General features: G+C 41.1%; 1 protein-coding gene across 2 annotated transcripts in view; it reads left to right on the plus strand.

Annotated features, from left to right (window-relative positions):
* Window positions 1-26,009, plus strand: part of IRF2 (interferon regulatory factor 2) — a 40,332-nt gene that overhangs the window by 1,577 nt on the left and 12,746 nt on the right. Inside the window, exons 2-6 of one of the 2 annotated variants that reach the window (XM_048303953.1) lie at window positions 15,572-15,701; window positions 16,665-16,772; window positions 21,739-21,838; window positions 22,431-22,607; window positions 24,589-24,635. In XM_048303953.1, coding sequence (XP_048159910.1) covers window positions 16,686-16,772; window positions 21,739-21,838; window positions 22,431-22,607; window positions 24,589-24,635 — 411 coding nt within the window. In that variant the 5' untranslated portion in view covers window positions 15,572-15,701; window positions 16,665-16,685. The remainder of the gene's footprint in view (window positions 1-15,571; window positions 15,702-16,664; window positions 16,773-21,738; window positions 21,839-22,430; window positions 22,608-24,588; window positions 24,636-26,009) is intronic. The other variant, XM_048303954.1, reaches the window with a different exon arrangement.

The following is a 26,009-nucleotide window of genomic DNA, read 5'->3' on the forward strand; positions in this document are numbered from 1 at the left end:
ACCATAAAAAGAGAGTTGAGTGGAGCAGCAACATTTAAATTCACCCTAATAGACACAGTCACACAAAAGCAGCAGAACTGATTTGTGAGGCAGATGGTTTCAGTCTCAGTCGCAGTCTTTCGTTGTCACCAGCCACTTCTGATGCATCAGTGTCCTTCTTTGACCCCTGTTGGTAGCATGCCACGAGGAAATTACTTCATGTGCCTCTTTCTTTTTGCTGGTAAGCCATGGTGGTAGGAGCTCCAACTCCTTAGACACGGTATCACTTCATTGTGGTCATGTGCCACACTGCAGCTCTTCAGTGAGGTACAGACACAGCAGGGTGTCAGCCTGCTGAGCCCTGTGTTATCTCTCTCAGGTTGGGGTCCCTGTTTGGCAGATGGCAGGTAGAGCAGTCAGTCATTATTATTGTTTGGCACATATATTAGCACTGCCACCCAGTTACTTGCTGATGACAGAAGTGACAGATTTTAGGAGATGTCAAGTCAGTCTCTAGAGAAGAGCTGTTCACCACACACCACGCTGTGTGGAAATGGGTAGCCAAGAGGTATGAGAAGTAACATGCAGGCTGTTAGGAAGGGGTGTCAAAGGCCCCATTCTCCACTGAGCAAAGGTCTTTGATGTCTGGGACCGAGTGGAGTTAGAGGCAGTTTTAATACAGAGTTGAAAAAATGATGAAGTAAAAAGGGTGCTAAGATTCAAGAGAAAATAAAGTATTTTTGGAATAAATAGAGTCTACATTAGAAGAATAGGCTTTATGTAAATAAATTTGCAGCCAGGCTATGTATGCCTTCAATAAAAACATGTACTTATATATACTGTATATATATTAATATATGTTTAAAAATCAAACAGTGGGAAAAAGCTGGTGGATGAAGAATGTAAAGTTTGCCATGACACATTCTCTCTTGAAGTGGTGCACCAGCTCCATGGTGTTAAAACATCTCCATGATAGAATACTTGGAATATCAAAAACTTTGTGGATGCATAGAGAGGACAGAGTAGCTTCACGTGCATGATGTGGGAAACTTTTTGTTAAAGAGGAAATAACTGTTTGGGGAAGTTAACACAGAGTCCCATGGCTTGATGTTCTAGGCCTGTATAGGAAGAGTAGAGAGATTAGGGCTATATAACCTAGATGTTGATAATAACTGTCATATATTAAGGGAGTGTAGAGAAGCTCCAAGAGTAGGAAATACTATCATTAATGGGAGGCCTCACTTGCCCCCATGTAGATTATATCATGGTCCAATATGAAATTTGCCCAGGTGCCAAAAACCCCTACTTTCTGGGTGTAGCTTGTACAGATTCTCTGGGGGTAACAACTCTGGACAAGGTACTGGCCAGCAAGAATTTTGTTCAGAATTTTGCATTCAAAATCCCAGCCAGCTCTGACGTGACAGGGATCATAATGTCCTTAAATTCAATTTATGTTTTAGGAGCAGCAAAGGCAAGAGCTGTTGTGGCAGTGTTTAGTCTTCCAAAGTAGGTCTTCATATAGCGAGGAAAGAAATTAATCAAATGGTGAGATGTAGCCAAAAGTGTAAAATAGTTGCAAGTGGCATGTAATTCTTCAAACTAAACTAAACCATGACAGTCATCTGTCAAAAATACCAAAAAAGTTGAGCAGGCCAACAAGCAAAGTAAAGCAGCTCAGTACAGGTGAAAAGACGTCTTTCAAATGTTTTTTCTTCAAATGTGAAAGGTGGAAAAGAACATAAAATCTGTGTCAAGCACAATAAGGTAGGCTAAAGAGTCATGCTGCTAAAGGCGTGGAAACAGTTAGAAAATACTCTGAATTGCATCAAACCCAGGAAGCCTGCTGATAAGTTATCCATGCATAGGAGGAGTGCCCAAGGAAGATAAAGTCAGCGGAAGAGTGAAACAAATTCTCTGAGCCTTGCTTCACCGAGAAAGAGTTTAAGGAGATTCTCTTGCAAGAGGCTTTCTATTTTTTTAAGGAGTGAACATGTCAGGGAAATTTTCCCAAAGCAAAGTGGCTGTGAGAGAGGGTATGAGAACAAACCATTGAGAAGGATGACGTATAAGGCAGGAGGTGATACTTGTTGCAGAGTTTTGAAACAAGCTAAATGGAAAGTTGCTGATATGTTGCCTCGTGTGTAACTCCCTGAGTAGGCCTGCCTTGGTGCTCTAGAAACAGAATGTAACAAATGAGCTGTCAGTTTTCCAGGGTTTCTGTGGAGACTGAGAACTCAAGGACGGGCATTTTCGGCTGATTGGTTGTTTGCCAGCGATTGGTGAATGGGACTAGTGAACATGGGTATAAATGTGAAACAGTGACAAAGACTAGGCCTGACTTTTGTTGCCGGGGCGTTGCCTGTCATGACTTCTAGCGTTCTCTGAAGGTATTGCTGAGCTGTTGTCTGGTTGATACAGTCCTTACTAAAGCGGGGCCTGTTTCAAGGTGGGATCAGTTTGCTTTGGGCTGTGCAGTCATGGCCAGTTTTCTCAATGAAAGGAGGTTGTACCCCTCACCCCAAGTCTTCCCAGGGTCTATGCCGTTCAAGGGATGGAGGAAGGGATAGGTGGGGATGTGACAAGTTTGCTGGTTGTATTAACTCATTTGGAGCATGAAAATCCCAAAGGCTGAACCACAAAGTCTGAAGAATCTTGTTTTGAAAGTCTGGATGTAAATTTGCAGATGAAGTTCAGTAGAGACCAATTTCAGTGTAATGCACGTGGAAGGATTTGCAATTCTTATTTCCTGTCCACAAAATGAAGTGTGAACTGACTTTCTACTCAGGAAAAAATCATACAACATATATAATCAAATGAAAAAATAAGCTCTCTGCCAAGATGTGGCTAATAAAGGACAGGACAGGTTAGAAATTCTTAGGAAGGAGTTAAAAAAAGAAATAGAAAACACCATCGTGCCTCTACAAATCCATGTTGGTCCCCTCTCCTGATTCAGGAAGTAGTGGAAGTTGCTGAGCTACAGAGGAGGATGTCAAAGATCATCAAGGGTATGAAGGAGCTTTTGTGAAAGAGTAAGTAGCTTGGAAAAGAAGTGACTGAAGGGGCCATGGGGATATTCTTTAAAATCACTAGTGTCATGAGGAAAGTGAAAAGGTAAGATAAATGAGACCCAAATAAAACAATTGGGAGGCAACTTCAAAACAACAGGTGTTTGTCCTGCAATACGTGAATTGGGGTGCTCACAGTCACTGCATGTATGTCAGGAGTTTACTCAGGTTCATGAGTGATTAGGCAGTCTGTGGGAGAGAAACTTGCTGTGCAACTTAGCAGTCAGGACAGTTCAGTATCAAATTCTGGGCACTGACTGCTGACAGAGAATTACTGCAGATGCTGATCAAGTATTGTTGCTGAAAACTGCTAATAGAAACTTGCACTGAGAAGCATGAACTATAGTGCATTTGCAGATAACAGAGAGAGGCAAGGCCACATATGGCCCTTTGCTATGTGAAACTTGTAGCATTTTATCAAACTTCCAGGGGGAAAAAAAAGTCTATGATGATCCTGTTTAATTTGGGCTTACTACCCTAGCCCTCGTTAACCCAACACCAGGTTAAGTCAGGTTAAGTGTATCCTGTATGCATTTAGCATTGCATTGGAACAGTACCCCTGCAAAATTCCTCTGACATTTGCAGGATTAGAACCTCAGCTTGTATTTTGTGCATCATATATTGAAAGTCATAGTCCATTTCTAGGTAAAGATACAAAACTAATCACGTGTTACTCTTGCTTATCTCTGTGTCTCATTTGTAAAGATTGCTCTTTTGAAACTTGATTCTTCAAAGGCCTACAATTATTGGGATATTGAGGGCATAAACCATAAGACAGTGTTTACAGAAGTTTTATTGTAGCTTGTGCTACTACAAACTGTGATTAGTGCAAGACATTTTCTGTTTCATCCTTTGAGATCTCAAGTGCAAATCAAAACAACAAATAAGTAAGCTGAAAAGATTCTGGGTACAGTAAATGAGAGGAACAGATTTGTTAAGTTGCATATTCCTCATGTATGAATAACATTATGCAAAAAATCATTTGGTGTAATTAAATAATTTCCTCTTGGGGTTTTTTGGTTTTGGTTTGGGTTGGGTTTTTTTCAGAAGTTTTATTGGAACTGTATGAAGGTTCTTCCTTGTATTGACTATGTGTAAACTCTTGTGTTAAGATTAAAATAGCCACTAAAAAGAACTGAAACCAACAATTAACAATTAGTGGAAAGGAATCCATGTTAACAGTTTAGAGTTTAATGTCAGTCTATATGTATGTAAATATATATATGCAGATATACATATCTATGTATCTACATGTATATAAATACATAAAATTAAGATACTTTGTGTATAGCATGAATAATACATTGTACAGCGCATACTTCTTATTGATAAACTGTGAAAAGGTTTTAAAACTTGCTCTTATGGTTAGTGCTGGATATGTTTTCAATTTCTTGGAAGCTCATGTAAAATATCTGTTTTTTTGAATAACCTAGAGAAGAAAGAAAGAAGTGGTAAGCAGTACAGTAATGTTTGGTTTCTTAATTCGTAATAAATTGCAACCCCAGCTTCCTGTACGCTGGAAATCTTCTGATCCCCCTGTTTGCTTGGGAGCAGATTGCATTAAATCAAGTACAGTAGTCTTTAGGACAAGGCAAACATTTTATCTTGTTGCAGCTTGGACACCCATCCAGGAGCAAATCTGCCTGCATGTGGCATGTTGTTTCACCCCAGGTGCAGAATTTAAATTTTAACTCTTAAGTTATTTTAACATTCTATTGTTTCTATGTAGGTTGCTATCTTTCAAGATAAGGTTGGAAGTAATAACTTTCATATTCCTGTCTATAAAAAAATAGGACAGGTTGCTGTTTGTTGGTTTTTCAGCTAACCTTGACAGGCTTGGTTTGTAGCTCCCAACATATTTCTGGTGTTAGGAATGGCGTTAAGGTGAGTCAAAACTGTTTAAATTTGTCCTTTGTCTTGAACTGCACGTGACAGTGGATGTTGTCTAACCATTTCCCTTTTGCTGTAAAATTATTTTAAGTACTTTTTAAAGACTTAGATACTTAACATTATTACAGCACAAAAGAAGGAAGGGTTGCTTACGCATTTGGTTTTGAAAAGTGTGACCTGTGGTTAAGTTCTGCTTTCTGATATGTATGGAGGGATATATGTGACTTGAAGGGCCTGGTAAGTGCACAGAAGACAAAGCCTGTACTGTACTATTTCTCTTGATATTGAATATTGCTTGACACCATTCCAGTCAAGCCTCTTACAGCTTTATCTAAGCAAGATAATGCCTTTGTTTTTTAATAAATTAAGGTAGCAATAAGTTTAGCTCTTTATGTGCATTTCATGCATATATTTATAACACATTTAGTGCATGATGTGGGCTTTTGTGCATTTGATGTACTGGCTGCTCTTTTAAAGTGTTTTGTTGAATCCTGTAAATGGCTTTATATGCAACTGAAGCATGACTCAAGTGGAAAATACTGAAGTATTGAATTTAATTGGATGAGGCATATAAATCTGTAAAATCAAAACTAAACAGCCCCACCCCAAAACACTTTCTAAAATTGTGACAGCATCTTAAAAAGTTTATATAAAATAAAAATAATTCTGCAATAGGAAAACAGGCAGGATAGGAGAGTAATGTTTTTAAATTACTGAAAGCTTGCCTGCAGCATTTGAAATCCCAGCAGTGTTACATGAAAAAGATGAAAGCAAAACTTGGGGATAAAATTGAAACCAAATATAAACAAAAGTGAAACCAACTCCATTGGTTTTCATTTCCCAGTTGGCAAAAATGAAAGAATAAACACAGAGGAAAGAAGCATGAGAACTGAACTTGAAAAATTAATTCAGTTTTACCATTTATTTAATCTGTCATCTAAATTTGACTGCTGCATGGCAGCACTCCCTTAGCAAACTACACAACAGAGGGTAGGGGCTGCACTCCTGGTTTATCCGGGTACCACTTTTCACAGCCAGAGGTTTGGGCAATGGCCCTGCAGTAGGGGAAGTGGCATCTTTTTCAGTCACGGAAGTGCCGTTTTGAAATGCTGTGGCAAACACGTACACAAAGTACAGTGGAAGTGATGACATCCAGGAGGATGAAAGGGAGTCAGTCATTCAGCTGGCCAGAGCACTTGAGCTTTAGTCATGTTGAGATTCGAGTTGCTAATAGGATTGGGTATAAAATACATGGTGGGCTTTTTTTTTGCATCCCACCTTTGGAGTCATCCACTTACATCTGGGGCAGATCAACAGTAACCAAAGATGTAATCCGGTATCAGCTTTGCTGATGGCACGAAGTGACTGTGAATGGTTTCACTCAATTTCCACAGATCAGTCAGCAGCTAGAATGTACTTTGTGACCTTGAGAACTATGTGGTGAATTAGTCAAAAGATGGCCAAACATTGGATGGCTGTGTAATCTCAAATGAATGTCCTTCGCCTATTTAGAGATGCACGCTCCAGGCCTGTATCGAAAAAAGTTGGGTGTTGATGAGAAGCTTGGACAATCTCTGCTCTGCTAAAGCTGTACTGGGGTGAAATGAAAGACTTTAATTCCAGAGGTCTAATTCTCACACACTTGAACACATTGCATTCAGGCATATAAAAACTAAATTCTCTGGATGCCAAAACAATTCTGGAGATTTGAGATTGATGAGGGAAGCCAAAGAAGTCTAGCTTTTTTTAGTTTAATAATATTTATGCAGCTTAAATGAGAAATGAAGATGAGTTGAGTTGTCTCACTCTAGGTCAGTAGTATTTTAGGAAACTTCCGAGATAGAAACAGCTGCTGCAGATCACAAAGTTAGGCTGTCTAATTGCTGTTGGTCTGTGGTCAACACAAAAACTTTAAATTAAAAGCACATTTTGCAACCCATCCTATTAAGTATTCATATCTTGTATGTCCTGTGGCAGAGGAAAGAGTAGCATTTTTAGAAAAAGGAGCATAGATCGTATAATTTCAACCAGCATAAGTACAAGCATTTTATACTTAGTACACCCTAGGTGCAAGCCCTTCAAATGTGTGTACAAGAGAAAGACATTTCTCTCTTAAATTCTCCAGTGTCAAGCAATATCTCTCTAATAACTAATTCAATTTATTATTTGTGCTCCATGCATCTGCTTCTTTCATGGTGCTGTTTTTGTAACTGTAAATAGTTCATGTGACAGACAAGTTTCCAGCCCACAGTGTGGGTGATTCAGAGGATCCCAGCCCCCAAGTCTGTGCCTGCCATGATCTGTCTGTAAAGAAAGTGTCTAAGTAAGCATGAGAGGGTTTTTTACAAATCCAAACTTGTGTATACTTTTCATGAATACCTTTTCTTAGAAGTAAAGGAGAAATTGCTTTGCTGAAAGGGCTGGGTCTGCTTCTCTCAGTGAGGTTAGGCAGAGGTAGTTTATGTCTTTTGCTGCCGGATCTGGGTGCTGTGCTAGCGATTAGAAGTTTGGGTAGCAAAGGTGTAGTTGTGGGTTAGCTATTAACTTCAGTGGTAGAAACTGCCCTTGCCCAGACAATAAAATGAAAGCTTTAAGCAAATATTAAATCGCACTTTAGTGTAGTGTACAAATAGTTCTTGCTGTGTGTTGCAGAACAGTGTGTTATACAAACAAAGGTAGCTGTGAGAAACAAGCCAAATCCAAGCAAGGTGGATTACATCAGGTGCAGATCATGGCCGGTGAATGTGAAACTCTTCCTTGAACACATTTCTCAGTGTTTGCTATCTGGAATAATTTTTTTCTGTATCCCTTGAGTGCTTCTAAAATGTCTTTGTCTTCTTGCAGTCCTGTGTGAGCCTCACAAGCCATCAGTGAGGGAACAATGAGATTAAGCACTTTTCTTTTACAATGGCTCTTTTCTGATGTATAGCACCCTATAAAGCACTCATCCTGTACTTAGGCAAAGGAATGTTAAGCAGGACACTGAGATAAAGGCTGCCCAGGCTTTAAAAGGTACTCTCACAGTTTAAGATCCTGATCTTGCAGGAATGCGCATGCATAATTTTCCACTGCTTTCAGAGGGATCCATGTAGTAAAAGTGCTGTTAAAAGTTTTAGGGATGTCTCCTGTAAACCTAGAGATCATGAGAATGCAGTGGTCTAACAGAACCATGCCGTTGAGTTGCATCAGTGAAGTGATTCTTTATAATGGTTTGAGCTTTAATAGCCTTCTCGTTTTCAGCGGGCTGGAAAATTCTTTATGTATCAGGTGTCAAATGCTGAGCTTTCCTGGCAGCTTTAAAGAACACGCAAAGTTTGTCTTCCATGGATTCCAACTGACACAGCTAAGCAGCAGCAGCAATTACGTGCGGGTATTCAGGAGTGGATTCACATGGGAGCGCTTAATCCAGAATAAAATTGATTATTTTGAGGATAACTGCTCCTCAATGCAAGGAATTAATTACTCCCTGACAGCCATGCCAGCAAATCTCTTGTTGTAAACAAGCCCCTCCCAAACTTATCTGAGTGAAGTACAGGAAAGTCACCACCTCTCTTCTAGGCAGCATTTGAGAGAAAAATATTTAAAATCCCAGATACTGAGGACAAATCAGTCATGAGATGTAACACAAACCTTAAGACGAAAACAAATCAGGTATTGGATTGATTATTAATAATCATTTTATCTCTGCTTTTGAGACTCTAGGAGGAGGTGGCAAGGGAAGTCTTCTGCAGTTGCATGCTGTAGAGTGTCTCTTGTACAGATGTGTTTTCATCCTGATGCCACCAGTATCTGGTGTTTCCCATCTTCACTCCCTGTAAGACCTGAGAAACAAATGAAAGAAACCCCCAGGAAACAAAGTATTCTTTTAAAGCTGAAACTGATGCAATAATTTTGTATTGTCACCACTTGCAGACATCAATGTGTGTGCAAATGATCATCGTGGTAAGGATACTTCAGAGATGATCTTTAGCAATCTGTTAAAAGCCTGGCCCAAATTCCCAGCTGATGTAGGTTGCTGCAATGCCAGAGAAGTGAACGTGCTCAGCCACAGACATTGTGTTCTTCAAGTGTCATGATAGTGTTCAACACAGGAGCCAGTGCAAGGAAATTTCATTGTGGGTATTGAGAGGCTGAAGCCTTGCTTCATTATGGCTAAGTCCAGAAGCAAAAAAAGAGCAACCTTCTGGGTTTATTGTATTAAAATGAGATGGCTTTTCTTCAGTGAACTTCTAGTCTACAAATCCAAGGGTTAACTTTAATGAAGCCTGAGATCACTGCAAAATAGCAACTCCTGTCTTTGCTGCTGAGGGAAAATAAGCTCTGCATGGAAACCAAAGAGTCTGTTTTGATGTGTAACATCTGAATCCCAGCCAGGGCATATTAACACCCTTTGGGTGGAACAGAAATGCTGTAGGGCTGATGAAACAGACTCTATATACAGTATGAGTTCTCACTGTACATTTTCGTGAGCATGTTTAACATGCAGTCTGTAATGCTGATTTCAATACGTTTGAGTTATTTTTGCCTTTGTTTTATTTGGTTGTTGTTTTGTTTTCAAGGAAAGTCAGGTTGGTTGTTTTTTGCCCTCTGTTTGTACCTTAAGGATAAAAGGGCTTTTCTTCATTCTACTTTGTGTATCTTTCTTGGGAACAGCAGCAGGAGAGGAGTGCATGCTCAATACTTCCCTCCTCCTCCATCTGCCTTGCAATGAGGTGGACACAACCTGGACACTGCATTGCAGAGCCTTGGAAAGTTGCGTAGCTGTTGCTAGCATGAATCTGTTATGCAGAAGCCTGGTTTCCCAGGTTTTTCACCACCCCACAAAGCTTTCCTCTTAGCAGCCATAGCCTGGTTGTGGTTCTGCCACATTTTGTTTGGGAAACTAGGGAAACAAGTGAAGTATTGCCCAGTGGTTGCCAGCACAGGTTCTTCTTAATGGCCAGGGCATGCCTTACACCAGTCTGACCAGGACCTGTGCTCTCCCACCCTGCCTGTTGTCCAATTCTTGGCTTTCTGGCCTGTGTTGATGAAGTTGCCTCCTTCCTGCAGGCACCGGAGAAAATAAGGTACCACCTTTCCTGGCTGCAGTGAACTCTTTCTTGGTGATGGGCAGGAAGGACATAGTCTTTTCTGCAGTCAACAAAACATTAGGAAAGAGCAGGAAAAATACTGCCATTGCTACATGTGGATCAAGAGTTACAGACAACACAGGAGCAATTGACCATGGTGAATACTTTAAGGAAGCTCATGGCAAGAGGTGCTTAGTGAGAAGCAAACCTGCCAGTGATGTTTCCCCCATCCCTCCCTGTTCAACAGGGCATCACTGACAGAATAATGGTAAGGAAAAAGAGGCACTATTACATGCAGTTTAAAAGACCAAAGAGGGTAGGTTTTGCTTTCTAACTAGTTATGAATCCAGAAAAGTCTCTTACTGGTTTTTATGGGTTTTCTTGCTTCAAATCTGTTTTCTAAGCAAGGATTTCATTTTTAACCCGTAACCCCTGTACCTCTAAGAATGGCAATGCCCACTTTTCCTCATTTACTACTCTTTAATGAAGTGTTTTGCTGTTGGTTCCAAAAAAAGATATGGATATTTGCATAATTTGGGATTATCAGAAAGAAGGCATGTTCTGCAGCACCTGTGGTAAGATTCTCCTCCACCTCATGGCAGATGGAAAATGTACCAGGCAGAGGTTTTGTCTCCTCACAGACTGTGGGGAGGGGGATTTCAGGTGTCCACAGTCAAAGCAGCTGAGTAAAGCGCATTTCTATTGCTCTTTCAGCATCAATCTCAGATTTCTGAAGTAATTCTGAGCAGCTGAGTCTACCAGGTTTTCTTATCTGGGAGAAGGCTCTATACCTCTGATGAACTTGACTTCGGAGCAGGGCTTTGCTCAGAGTACAAATGGTTAAATCTTTGCAAGTAGTATTCACAGCAGAATAGCTGAAAAAGGTGGTCATATAAGCAAAATCCTGTATGAAGGAAGAGTTCAGTCTGTGACCAAAGAGCAGAATTTTGCTCCAAGTACTGTACTTTTAAAAAAGATCATGTTTCCTTGTATGCTGGAACAGTCTTGGCGCAGACACAAATACAGAACCCAGTTCTCTGAATCCTAAAATTAGCGTATGGTCTCATTTCAGCATATCTCTTTGGTCACATGGGATGATTGATGCTTTTCTTAACTCCATCAGCCTTAGCAAACAAAGGGAATAGTTTAAAAGTTTATCAGCAAAGCACAAGTAAAGATAACTTCACCAAAAAAAAAAAAAAAAAAAATTGCTGGTTCTGTATTTGCAGAGAAAAGATAAATCGATACCATGAAATATTCTGTACATGTCCTCTGAGGAACAGATGTTTTTCCACAGCTTTGAGCAAAGGCTGTGACCTATGTCACAAATGTGCCTCCAAGATCTTATCCCACCTTAAATTTTCACGACCATTAATAATATTTCCATATACTGACAAATCTTTAAACTAGGTACTTTGTGATAGGGAAAGAAGAACTGCTTTTCTGGCTTTTTTTTTTTTTTTTTTTTGTTCCACAGAAATATACTTTTAAGAAAGTACCCACAGGCATAGAGTAGCTTCTGTTTTTGGGATAACCTTTTCAGTTATCCAGATGCTGCCAGAGTGAAACTGAAGGAAAGAGAACATCCTGTACTGCTCAGATGTAATGCCTGCCATGCCATTGCTTTCACTTTCTGTCTACAACTGCTGTAATTCTAGTGAAGAGCTCTTCATTCTCAAAGGTTACACTTTCTGTATGGCAGGAGTGTTATCTCTGTCAAGGAAAAAAAAAGTCAGACTTACTAGAATGTTCTAGTGGAGAGCAGGGAGGACTACAAGCTCTTTATCAAACATTATGGAGTGAAAATATGTGTATATGCAGATTGCAACCAGTTTATACCTTGTTGGGGAATAGCCTTCACCATGTTCTTGAAGTTTCTAGTTGCAAAAAATAGGCTGAACTGACCACAGAACTAGCACAAATAGTGCAGTAATTAAAGCTTCAAAGAAGATCAAAATAATCCCTCCATAAACTGTGGTGGCAGCCCATGCATGGGCCATGCTTCTTGTATGGGAAAGGGTCTTCACAGGCTCCCAGTGGCCTCCCCCTCCATGCAAATGCCAGTGATTGGGGCTGATGTCTTGCCCACTTGCTGCTGGCTTGGGAATAATTTTTTTTGATGACTTAATGTAAATTGGTATATTTAAGCTCCCACCCCCAAAACAGAAAATGCCCCTGACTGTGGCACCCTCTGATACTGAGACGGGTGGTAAAAAGAGCAAGAAAAGGAAAATTATATTTATGGAGCTACCAGTGTTAATATATTTGTAGGAGGCATGGTTAAAAATACTGGTTCTTGAAGACTGGCTGTCTTATTAAGAATGTCTTACTAAGAATCATAAGGTGATACCCTAGCAGGTAGTCCTACTTACAATGTCTAAATGAGCTTCTCTTTTCAGATAGGGCAGGAAAATGCTTTCCAAGGTTCCATCTGGAGTTGACTGTGTTTCCTGGTGATTATTCTTCCTTTCGTCCTCCATGAGACAGTGATAAACCAGAAGAAAACACAAACAGGAATTATTTTCAACATAATGCCAGAAAGACTCCAACACTGGGTCTCTGGGAGTATTAAGTGTTTTCCTGTGCTCTCTGCAAAGAGATTCTGGGGGTCAGTAGCATCCAGATTTAAAGCTGTTGTCTAAAAGCACAGGAACAGTTTTGGATTAAGGGGTTCCTCCCTGTCCTTCCCACCTGCTCCTTCCCACTCCTATGCCAGAGTGCCCTCCTCTCTTGTTTGTGCTGTCATGTGTGCCTTTGAGCAGGATGGGAGCCATGGTCCAGGTTCAAACAGATAAAAGAGACCCCACAGAAAGAGGTGTTGCTTGTGAGCCTGCTAAGTTCCTGGACTTATTCAGAAAGCTGCCTATGCAAAGAGTAGTGCTAGCATGCAGCAAAACTGGGATGGGACTGAAGGGTGATGGAATGATGGAGTACAAGGTGCTTCTTTGCCACTGGTGGAGCTGCTGCTGCTCCTTCCCTCTGCAGCCCCATCTGGCTCTGCTCCTCTCCCTGGCTACCTCCACCCATGGTCTCTGCAGGGTGGAGGAAGATGGTGTCAAGTGACCCAAGGCAGTCATTAAGCCATTTTCCTCCTGGTTAACCAGAGTGTGAAGGTTCAGGCAGGCAAAAGTAACCAGGCTTCTGGAGAGGTTTGCTTAGGCCAGCAAATGGGTACCCACACCTCAGGAGATCATGGTAGTGGTGAAGCCAGTGAGAACTGGATGCCTTGACAGCTCTGAAAATACTGTTATACATGCACTTGCCCCCAGTACAAAAAATACCACTGGCTGCATGTAGCTTCTTCTAGGTGTGAATGTGCAGGGGAAGTGCAACATTAAGGCTGACCAGGAGTGGGAGGTAGGTGCATAAGTGCATTAATTTTAAAGCCTGCTCCACATTACAAAAGTTGATGTTTTTTTTTCCATAAAAAGATCGACTGTTTCTGCTTTTTTTCTTTCATCTGGGTAAACACTGGAGAGAGGCTGGCAAGAAACTTGACATGCCTGCTGTTTTGTAGGGCTCACCTTAGTTTCTGACTTTGCAGGTTTGTTTCATATTTGATACATTCTGTTGGATGGCGAAGCTGGCATGGTGTTAGGCAATGGCCCCTGAAACTTTACATGATTTTGCTGCCTATTTCGGAGCATTTCAAAGGTCTTTACAAACTGCAATAATTCTTAATGTCAGGTGATTGAGTCTGTACTCACTGATGGATGGACTCTAGGTTCTCCCACCTGGAGCCAGTGGAATAAGGCTTCAAGTGCACCCAGTAATGCCATTTATGGACAGACAAGAGCTACTTTAAAGGCACTGCAGAAGCTGATGTTTCTTTCTGTACAAATAAATCATGCATTTGACAGCTCTGGATGGAGATATGGCACCTTTATTTCCCACAGGCAATTACTCAGTAGAGTTGAGTTGGTATTTTCATCAAAAGGATGTTGTTGGTATGCAACTGCCAAAAACCGTGCTACATTTTAACACCATTGTGGTCAGTGCTGTCCTGAGGCAAACATGTCTGGGAATGTCTTCTGAAGACATCCAGCTTTATTTTCATCAGCATGTGCTCTTAAAGGAGCATGGGGTGGGGGTTGTGTTTTGATGAGCAGAAGCATGGCTGTACTTGTCCCTCTGTGAAGGACGTAACTCCAGAACTCACTGTTCCCTCCAGCTGAACATCCTTGTAGGATTATTTTTAGCTGGGTTTGAATTTATTTTCAGATGAACAGGTCTTGGGAGTCACTCCTCCCTTCTCACAAGCCAAACTTCTCTCTTGATTACCTTGGATTAATTTGTCTTAGTGTGGGTGATGGATGTGAAGGTGTGTGTTGATGGCTGCAGTTGCTAATCCCAGAGGAATCCCAGGGTGCCAAAAAGATGAGCACCTCTCTTCAGCATCTGCAGGGGAGCAGCTAGGGAAGCCCCCAGGGATGCGGGGGGGAACAGACAGGCTGGCTCAACTCTGCCATTTTGGGCAAGACTGGCTTCCTTGTAGTAGCGACTGTCAGGAGCTTTCTCATTTCCTGAAGTGTATTGCTTTTGCACAAAGGCAGCTTCTGTTTCTTCCATGTTGCCTGTCCCAAGTGGGATTCGTTGCTGCTGCTTTCAAGATGACTTTTCTGCCTTCTGTCTAATTTGTTCATTCAGATGGGCTTGAAATTTGTCTTAGGGGCTCATTATCCAGAAGATGAGTCTGACTGCTAAATGGGAACACTCATATTGAATGTTGAATCTGATGCACCGTGTTTCCAGGAACTGTCCCGAAGTGCATGCATACTTAAAAATACCTTACAAAGAAATGCATCTGTTGCAGATAATTATTTCTTCCTTGTCAGACAAATAAAAATTTACTCATGTTTTTAGTACGTTGCCACTTGGATTTTTCAGCTTTGACTCAAACTGTAGTAGGGGAAGATGGTAGAGATCTGTACACATTCTACAACCTGGATGAGGATTGTTGCTGCCAATGGGAGGGGGATGCAGCAGCACAGCCAGCTGTTTGCCACCAACCTGGGGGCTGAGAAAACTGTACCTGCATCACCCTGGCCCAGAAAACATCTTGCCTCTTACACAGAGAGGGGATATGCACAAGGCCTTGTCCACTGTTGGGTTCCTGGGGCTGGCTGGTTTTTCCTATCTGAAGAGAGCCTGAAGGGAGCTGAGCAGTTGCAACCATTTTCTGAGCTATTTTAGATATTTGTAGTTACAGCACAGGCTGCAGCTGAAGCACAAGTGACCAGCTCCGCACAGTAGTAAACAAAATACCAGTACGTTTGCTAAGAGATTAGTGTGAGCATGGCTGCTGGTAAATTCTCTGAACACATCAAAGAACCTTATTGTTACATTCAGGTTTTAATTCCTTATTAGTTTCAGGAAATACATGTCCTCAGAGCAATGAGAGGAAACTTTGAAAGTTTTTCTTCCTCTTGTGCTGGGTGTGGGCTCGGTACTGCCTAATTGTTAGTCTGTCCCATGCCTGTACTCCCATAGGAAGCGAGAACAAACCCATTTACATTTGTGCCATTGCTGTGTGCTTTCAAATTTTTCTTTTTCTCTTCTATTTTTAAGATCAAAGGTGACAAGAATAGTGGAGCAGAGAAGTTAAGAATGATGCAGAGAACACAGATGTGAAGAGCAAAAGAGAGAGGAAGGAGCTGAGCCCGGTGCAGTGGGGGCAAGGAGAAGCAGCAGCCTAAATGCAAGTACTTAAATGTGGAAATGATGGGTTCCAGGCTGCTTAACAGGCATTTAATGCCTTGCTTTAATCTGCATCTAGTGCCAGTTGGCACTTTCAAAAGGGTGCCTAAGATAAGTTAATGTTTTTAAAATTTTCTGCCTCAGGTTCAAGACTTTGGACTCTTATGTCAATAATTTACAGCTCTAAACAGGGAAGTGGCATCAAGGTCACGTGTGCATGTGTGAGAGAGAGAGAGAAAAAGAAGTCAGTTTGAGTCTTAGCTGGATAGTATAAGGTGGTGTAGTGCAGCTGAGGGGTGTGTGAAGCACTCTCTTCATAGCTGAACAGCATTGAAATGTAAAATAACAGCTACAAAAATCAGTGACTGGAATGATCAGAGAAAGCTGGAGGGAGGGAGTCAAACTACTCAGCCACAACCAAAGTGGTCTGCTAAATTGCTGTTATGTAAAATGTATTTTTATTAATTCTGGTCAAGTTCATGGGACTGAAAAAGCCATTTGAAAGCCCTTCTGTTAGCAGGACCATCATTTTAGTTAGTACAATGATGCCTCCTGCATGTGAATTTTTTTTGTTACATATTTTTTCTTGGCAAAAAAGGTCTTGTGCAAATGCAGGTATGTGGACCAAAAAGAGGTATCTCCAAGAGAGTAATTGTTTTTCTTTGTGACCTCTGGTATCCCACCTGTATCAGCAGACAAGCTTTTGCCAATATCCTATATGTTCTTCGGGTGAAGGTTTTCCTAATCCAAGTGTACCAGAAGAGTATTTTCTGCCTTCTCCTTAAAGAAGACTTTATCCTCTTAGTTGCTCTTAGGGGAGGCTTGCACACAGATCTAAAATAATGACTATATATACAATTGTTCAGTGCCTGGAAAGCTTTAATAAGTGTACTGTGCAGAGGTGGAGGAGCTGCCTGGGTGTTCTGCCTGCCAAACAAGTAACCTTGTCCCTTATTCCCTGCAGCTCCTTCCCAGGTGGGTGACAATGCCTGTCGAAAGGATGCGGATGCGGCCCTGGCTGGAAGAACAAATCAACTCTAACAGAATACCGGGGCTGAAATGGATAAATAAGGTAAGGGGTGGTGTGCATGCATGTGCTGAAGTGGAACTTGATAGCAGTGGCTGAGGCTGAGGTCTGCATAGGTAAATCAGCTCATTCCTGGTTTTCAAAGGGGTGACGTGGGGAGGAAGGGCAAAGCTGAATGCTTCCTGCTGAACCTGTTCCTCTGGCCTTGCCTGCCAGATCTGAAGCGTCCTGCTTTAGTCTGGTGGATTTGTGGCTCATTTGAAAGCATTTTCCCACTCTTTGTTGAAGTGAGTGTTTCTGGAGACTCTGCTAGGACAGTTTTTTTTAACCTAGGAACACATTGTTCAACAAGTAGCATCAAAGAGATGTGATCAAAATGCTGTCCTGAAGTGGAAGACTATGTTCTGTATTAGACTTAGAGTTGAAGCAACGATCTCCTGTTTCAGACTTGTGTGACTTCTCTGATACTTCTCAACCTGGGAGAAAATAGGATAACTCCTCCCCTGCCAGACTCAAACCTGATATTCCTGGTCCTGAGCTCTTACTAAGTGCTCAAGACACTTGGAACCCACAAGCGTGAGCTCAGAAATGTCAGTGCCCAATTTGAATTTATTGTGATTGGTTGAGTAAAACCTAGGAGTGTATTTGAGACTTTGAATAGTAATAAATTCTGGAAATGTTGCATGCTTTCTGCACAATGCAGGAGAGTAATTCACCGCACAGAAAAGCATGAAGCTGTTTTTGCTACAGAGGCTACTTTATTATCAGAATGAGTGAAAATGCACAAAATCAGGTGCAGAAACGTAGGAACTGCCTCTCTGGTTAAGTCACTAACCCAAATAGTATGGTATCCTCCCTATAGCAGTAGTAGTTGTGGTACTCCGGTGCTCATTTTTAGAGTAGAGAAATAACAATCGAAATTACGACTTTTCAGCTTTCAAAGCTATAAATGCTCATGACTATGAAATTATCAGGAATGCTTTAAATTTCAGCTATGAATCTTGTTTCTCAGGAACTTCCTGCATCAGTGACTCTCACATGCTGTGGCTGGGTAAATAAATATTGCTGTATCCATCTCCTAGTTAGCTGCCCTGTGAATTCGAGGAGGTCCTTGTTCTTGCATAGTGGGGTCACAGCTGAAGAGTTGGAGACCAGTTTTTACTGTTGTCTTTGTAATTTGAGTCTCATGTTTGGGTCCCTCTCCTTGAATATCTCTGTTTTGGTGTCAGGTTTCCTGCTGACAGTCCATGTCTGCTGTCCTTTGCTGGGCGTTCCTGCCTAATCCTGAAATAATTTTTCTGCCTTGAGGTTTATTAAACTCCGATTCCCCACTTCTACCCTCTGATTTGGCATCAGTCTGGATTGCCTTTAGGATGCTCAATGAGATAATTGCACATCTGAGCATTTCTGTTTAAAAATGTTTAAACATTCATTCTAACAATGGATCATTAAACCAAAAATATTTCTGGTTCTACTGTGAATCCTGACCATAAACAAAGCCATGCATGGAATTAATGATACAGTGTCATGTGTATCACAGCCTGTTCTATACCCACAGAATCAACTTTGGAGGCTCTAGGATTTTAGGACTTGTATATTTTAATCAGAGTTTGGTAAAGGACAGTTCACAATTTAGAAAAGAAGGTGTGTCAGATTATCAAGAGAACGAAATTCGTGTGTCTGCACAGCTTTTAAGGAAATAAAATTTAAATATGAAACCATTCTGGGTTGACATTGGCTGGCTGCTCTTGGGGATTTTTTCCAAACTGAGGAAAGATTTAAACCTCTCTCAGTTAGAAATGTCAAATCAGGTACAGCTGACACTTAATTCCTTCCCCTACTGTCATTTCATTATTATACCTCCAGAATAAACCCATCCTGATAGGGCTTAAAAAATAAATACTTGTGTACCTCTCTGGTGAAAACATTATTCTGCTGCGTGACATGAAGGAGGAAGGGAATTTCTTTTCCTTCACAGAGAAACAAAACTGGGAGGTGTTAAGGAAACTACATAGTTCAGTAGAGGGTAGAGGTGATGTGAGGAGGGGGATTATGAGAGGTCAGTGTTCCTCATGGTCTGGAAAAGGAAATTAGAATGAAAACATTCCAAGTAGCTGTAACAGAGAGGCAACCTGCTGCTTTGATGGATGCGCAGAGTATTACCTTGGAGATGGATGCTGCTATTTAAGATTTGTCCTACGACTTTGTAGCTAGTGTGTGGTCTCATGCTCAAGCACTTGCTCCGAGCATTTTGTGATGCTAGAGTTCCAAGTTATCACAGATCACAGAACATTTTGAGTTGGAAGGGACCCACGAGGATCATCAAGTCTAACTCTTAAGTGAATGGCCCATGTGGGGATTGAAACCACAACCTTGGCATTAGTAGCACTGTGCTCTAACAAGCTGAGGTTTGATCTACTTTCCTTTTCATTCCTATTTCTAAGAATGTCACAGCTTTTCCCTTTTGGTGTTCCCACTGGAGTTTAGTAGCAATTCCTGTTACACTGCAAAATTTTTGTGGGTTGTGTTTTTGACTTCAGGTGAGGCTAATTTTTTAACAGAAACATGAGACTCCTACACAAAAGTCCAGTGATGGAATGCTGTACCAGTCAGCACATGGTTTTCCAAGTTTGAGAGAAAGCACTGATGAGCCCTTTCCTGTTAAGGTCATTATTAGGCAGCATTGACTGAAGAAGAATATAGATAATGTTTGATAATGTGTGAAATGAAGAAGTAGTATTTAAATAGAAAGTATCCAGGTAAACTAGAGCAGAACACTCAAAACATGGTATTGATGTAATCAGCAGTCTTTGCAGGATTTCCGTGAAGATTAGGTATTTGATAGTCAATAAGAAAATTTGTATTTTCTGTATAGGTGTGTCAATTTATATATGTATTTTAAAATTATGACATAGCTTCTGTGATTTTGTTATTTGTGTTATAATTTGGTATAATTCCTGTGCTTCAAGACATCTGGGACTGGGAAGAGCTTTCCGTAATGAACAGAAGCACTGTAATGACCACTTAGACTGCTGTTGAGTGTCTTTGCACCTTCTTTTGAAGCAGTGAGTACAGTTGGTGGTGACAGGATGCTATGTCTGGAGTTTTGTTCAGTCTGCTAGGTTTTGAATTATCATATGGTCTATTTTAATCTGCTATATTCTTAAAGTTCTTGTTGATAGAAACTGTTTTCTATGGAAGTATGTTTTTTTTCTTCCCATGCTTATTATAGTCTATGGAAGAGTGAAGGCAGGGAAGCTTATTCTAGCTCTGATGAATATAGTAGTGTTGTGGACCACAAATAGTGGGTTTGAGGCTTTCTTTGGACTGCTTCGAGTTGGGGAAAGAAGTATCTCTGTTGATGATTTACTTATATGTAGAGGGAAGAGTAAAGAGGCAACAGAGATGTGAGAGAAGTGATGGAACTACATTAAGAGGAAGATTGAGAGTGAGGACTTGAGGGGAATGAGGAACATGTTAAATCAGTGCATTCACCGAATTAAAGATGAAGCCAAGTGCGAAGAATGCAATTCTGAACAAGTGAATATGACAGAAAGGATTAAAGACAAGAGTTGAAGGACGAAACACAGGCTCAGAAGAAGAAAAGATCACATGGGAAGGAAGGGAAATAAACCTAACCTCGTCATGAGTGAAATATTAACCAAACAGACAGGGAAGAAAAGTGGTTGTTGGGGGAAGGGGAAAGGGTGAAGGATTCCTCTCACCTGACCAGATATCTACAATGCAGTCATTTAAATGAGAGTTATTTGTACTAGAGTTATTTTGTAGTCAGTAGAGAGAAATAGGCTCTATTTTGTCTAGAGTTATTTGTAGTCAGTAGAGAAAATAAACTCTTTTAGGGTGAAATTCAAGCAGCATAGCTCAGGTGGCTGCTGGAGGAGGAGGGTGGATTTTGCCCTGGAAGTACTTTTCTCTTCACAGACTGATAATTCGATCTAAACCTGCAGTGGCAGAGTTTATAGTGCAAGATGTCTGCATGTAAAGCCAGATAAGAAGTGTTCTTCCCAACAGGGGAGAATTGTGGAACAAGCTTTTTTTTGTGTATGGCTTTTCAGAAAAGAGCATGAAGAGTTCTGAAGCAGCCCTGTAGGTCATGACAAAGGAATTCATTACTGTGTTGTGTGACATAAAAGCACATCTGATCCAGCACCCTTTTGGCCCGGTATCCTGTGTGCTTGTGGTAGGAGTGTAGGAAACATGCTGTTCAAGCTCTGAAAGCCATTGGGCTCCCAGAGCTGGAGCTACATCCTAAAACTATCATCTTAAATAGTTACCAGGGATCTTCTGTGATCCCTTGGGGAATCAGTTTATACTGACACCATGTAAGGCATGTCCAGATTTATCTGTGTGTTAAAAAAACAAATTTAAAAAAAAGGCTTCCTTTGCATTTCTTTAAGTGCACTTCTCTTTGGTCTGAAGTTTCTGAACTAAAATGTGTTCAGGTATCTTCAATGCACTACTTCATATGAGTGTGTCTGGTGTTTTTATCCCCACTGGAGAGATGTCTACAGTTGATATATTCTTATGTCTGTTTGCTTGGCATACAAATTTGCAAGATCTCTTTTCTTCACCATGCTAGTATTTACTGGCTGAATTCTAAATCCCTTGATTTTGCTCTGTTCCTGTAGTTGTTTAGTTTCAGATCTATTTTTCCTAATCATAAAAGTGTTTGTGCTGACAAAACTAGCCTTTGTCTGAAAGTTTAGAAATGTGTAGTACTGCATGCTTTTTCCATGTGTCAGCTTGGAAAACCGCCAGGCTCATCTTCCATGAAGTGGCTTCTGAGTATTTCATATATTTGAACTGTATTCTGCTTTTGATGACGCCAGGGGATATATTCCTGTTGATTTCAGTGACAGTGACACTGGGCTAGAAGGGAGCAAAACACTTTGAGATGCTGAAACTGTGCTTATAAATGAGTGACTTAAAGTCATCAGAAGATCCCTCAAGTCTATCAGTGTTGGCATTTCCTGTTTGTTTTCCCTTCCAGGAGAAGAAGATTTTTCAGATTCCCTGGATGCATGCTGCAAGACATGGTTGGGATGTTGAAAAAGATGCTCCCTTATTTAGAAACTGGGCAATTCACACAGGTATTGGAACTCTCTCTTTGCAGGACAGATTTTCACATTGTTTTCCCTTTTAAAGTTACATTTTCCTTCTTTCTTGTCTTTGCTTTTACTAACATGGAGAGTGAAGTTAAGTTTCCAGTGCTAAGTGCTAAGTGCTTTTTTCAAGGCCTATGATACTCTCCAGCTCTACTGAAGTGCCGTAACTCATTTGCATTGAGGAACACAGTAAAACTTAATTGATTTAAATGTTAACAACATTGGGTTCCAAACTGTCAGGAGTAGAGCACAGTCAGTACTTTGTATACATAGGCCCTTAGGCTCTTTACGCCTTTGTATGGATTTTAGCCAGCTGTGCAAGCTTTTCCATGTTGTTATGGAGTCACATCTGATCTGCAGTGCCCTGGGTCTTTCTTGAGCACAAACTGTTCATCATCTGTTCTAGAAACATGCATGAGAATGAGATCACAGCAGTCTCTTGCAACCTCAGCTATTGTTTGAATGCTTGTCATGGGAACCAAAGGCTGATAACCTTGAAGCTAACCTATGCTGTTATTAATTTGCCTTAGGTTTTCAATCACATGTCATGTGTGCCTAACTTTCTTTTCTTCCTTAGGAAAATACCAGTCAGGAGTAGATAAACCTGATCCAAAGACATGGAAGGCAAACTTCCGTTGCGCTATGAACTCCCTGCCTGACATAGAAGAAGTGAAGGACAAAAGTATAAAGAAAGGAAACAACGCCTTCAGGGTGTACCGGATGCTGCCGTTATCTGAAAGACCTTCCAAAAAAGGTAGAGGGGAGAGTTTGTCAACATGAAATGCTGTTGAGGGCATTGTGTTGAGAAAAACACCTGCTGCAGGTAGCTCAGTATGCAACAAGCCACCAATGCAAGCTGCATGTTGTGCCCTGCCTGGCTGGGAAATGAGTGGAACTTAGGAACAGCTGTATGAAAAATGGGCTACATTCAGAAGAGAGTATCAATGAGATGTGATACACCCAAGCTGTTGATATTTGTCTGTTAAAGCTGATGGAGTTGTGTTCAGAACCTAGTCCCAGGTCTCCTTCAGTCAAGGAAAATGGTTAGGGGCTATTAGAGGTCAGCACATCTAACTCAGTAGAGGTGATTCAGAATATGGTGGCAGACATTTTGGTATATTTTTCAAGCAAGGGTACAATTAAACTGGCTCTGTCTTGAGCTGAGTGAGAGCAGTACACTCTGCTCAGAGCATTAAACCACGGAACCATGTTGTTAGTTACAAAGACCATGAAAAACCAGCCCCCAGAGCACAATAATGGTGAAATGGGAAACTGAATCCCCAAACTTAGGGATTAAATCTCCTGCCTGCCAGGAGGAGACCTAACCAGCAGGTCAATCTCATGAGTATTTGGTTTCTTTCAAAGTAGAAACATCAGTTTATTTATGGCTCATTAGCTTTCTTACGGCTTCCTTACTGGTTTGTGCAGTAGAACAATGGTTTCCTTAGTCCTCTGGTATCCTGTGTTGTCTAGGATTTTGGATGAAAAGATAACCTGCAAACCAAACACATGGTGTTCCTCTAAAATTCTATTCAGTTCACCTGTAGCTCAGTTTGCTATTTTCTTAGATTGAAAAGTGAAAGGCAGATCTTCAGTTTAAGGTCAGTGTGACTGGAAATGATGAACCATGGCATTTTTGGGGCAGAATCATACTGTGAAAGGGACATCAGTGTGCAAAAGGTAGCACATTTGTTTTGAAACTCTTTCCAGTCTCTTGTCAGTAGTGTATCTTGTATGTTTAGGCACATTCCCCCGGACCATAACATGTCCCTTGGCAGTAGATTCCTGTAGGAACTACAAAAATTCTTCTTTAAAGCTGAGATTCTGGGAATGGGGGCTGTAGCAGGAGAAGATTCTGCAGAAAGTCCAGTTACTGTAAAACTCTGACACAGTTTGGGCCTCATATATATTTTCACATGCCATTATTTTATGGCATGTAGCTAAACTTATGTGTGGGAGCAAAAGAATTTCGCTGCAAACATTTCTAATTTTCAGTGGTATTGTGTAGTAGAGATGGGAGAAACTCCTGGGACACGTCTGTGCTAACAGTGGGGTAGAGCTGAGCTTGCACCAGCAAGTCTGAGCTTCTGCATCAGGTCAGAGCACGGGCAGCAACACTGGGGTCTGCCAAGGCACATGACATTTTGTGAGGGTCACATGCTGTGTGGTTTTCTGGATTCCCAAGTCCAGTATGATTGCATAAACCACTTTTGCGTGAATTGTAATATGTATTTCCCTACCAGGTTGCAGCTATTTACAAAAATATTGGTTGAAGTTTATTGTGATCTCTTTTCACATTAAATCAATTAACAATCTCTCTTTTCCTATAGCTACAGAGAAAATGTCAGAAATGTGATGAGACATACATTTTGATTTTTTTTTCTCTTCAAGAGTATTTTTCTCCCCCTTCCTTTTTTTTTAACAGGCCTTGTTTTTTGTCATTCTTCCATATTTTTCACTTTGATTTTTTGACTGCCATTGCTTTCCTTGGTCCCACAGTGGTTCTCTTTTGTAGCCTTTTAAAAAAGAAACACAAAGCGAGAGCATTCAAGGTGAAGTTTTTGCTGCCCAGGCCTTAAGTGAAGGGTAAAATGAAGCAAAATGTGTTCTCCCTTAACTAGAAAGTCCTGCCATTTGGAGGCACACTTTGGGGCTATTTGTTGGTAAATACAGAAAGTGTGAAGGAAAACTCATGGCACACAGGACTTTATGAAATCTTCCTTCTGTTGTTGCAGGAAAAAAAACGAAGTCTGAGAAGGATGACAAATTCAAACAAATTAAGGTAAGAAGTGGCTGTTTAATACTGCGAGAGCTTGTGAACATGATCTGTTGCAAGTATTTTTTAATAGCTCCAACAGTATATTGTGGTGGGTACTTGTGAATGCTTGTGGTTTGGTTAAGTAACTACAGTTACCCAGGATGTTCGGGGCTGGTTTTTTGAAATGTGAAAGCTGTTAAAGCCATGACTTACATCATCAATGGACACAGCCCTTGTGCTACAATGCCTGGAGGTTGGAAAACTGGCACTCAGCAATACATTTGCCACTTGTTTGTCTCTGTAAGGAGAAATACAGTAATTATGGAAGGAATGCTTCTGAACAATAGAGCTACCTTTCAGAGCAATTAATTTCTGTGCGTAAGGCATTGGAAATTCCTTCTCATTTAGGCAAGGGTCAGAGCTGCACCTTGTGCTCATGTTTTGTCAGTTAGAAGGCCTCAGCTGTAAAGCTCCTCCATCACAGCCTGAGATTTCTGCTTGTTCAGAGCATCGACCGAGACTGATGTCCGCTGTCCCTGAGGAACATGGCGTTTCCTAGCTTTCACACCTCTGCCAAGGACCTCTGTGAGGTGGTCAGTATCACACACCAGCAGGGTTTAGCCCACCTTCAATTTTTTTTTAAAAAAAGCAAATCTCAGAGATTTCAGACTCTCACCTTTCAGTAAAATTGGTGTCCTTGGGCTGTGTGTAGCAGCTGTGTCTACAGTGGAAGGGCAGCTTGGTCCCCTGCTGCTCACTTGTGAAGGGCTGTGCCAACCATGCCTGGGTTCAGGCTCTGCAGTCTCTGGCCAGGAGGTTCTCTGGGCCAGGTGAACCCAGAAATCTGGGGAAAAGTCCTCCACTGAAATTGGGTTCAGAAGGCAGGTGCTGCCCCAGGAATTGTGACTTGTGGAGTTACATGTTAGAATGCTATGACTTTTAAATTGTCTTGAAGGAACCACTTTTAAACTATCCTATTTGGATCACACAGCCACACGTGGTTGTTATAAAGTGACTCTGATGGTGGCTGATGTTCAGAGGGAGCCAGTGAAACTGCTTTGGTCAGAGCAGAGCAGTGTGTCAGCACATACACATACCTACCAGTGATACCTACTGTTAGTTCTTGCAGCTTTGAGCTGGGTATTCTTGTCTGTTCCCCCATTCTGACAGATGTGTGCAGTGGCTAGCCTGGGTTTTAAAAGAGGTGCTATTTCCATACTCAGCCACTCTTAGGCTGACTGTTGAATGTTGAAGGCTGTAGTAGTGAAGAAGGGTGGTAGGTGAATTAAAGCAAATTCACATTTCTGAGCATGAAAGCTGCTTATAATTGCTTTGCTTGGTGATGTGAATTCCTGAGACCAGAGTTGCATGTTTTGGACACCTTACAGTTACCTTGAA

The sequence above is a fragment of the Corvus hawaiiensis genome, chromosome 5 (assembly GCF_020740725.1).
Source record: "Corvus hawaiiensis isolate bCorHaw1 chromosome 5, bCorHaw1.pri.cur, whole genome shotgun sequence".
Classification (NCBI taxonomy): domain Eukaryota; kingdom Metazoa; phylum Chordata; class Aves; order Passeriformes; family Corvidae; genus Corvus; species Corvus hawaiiensis.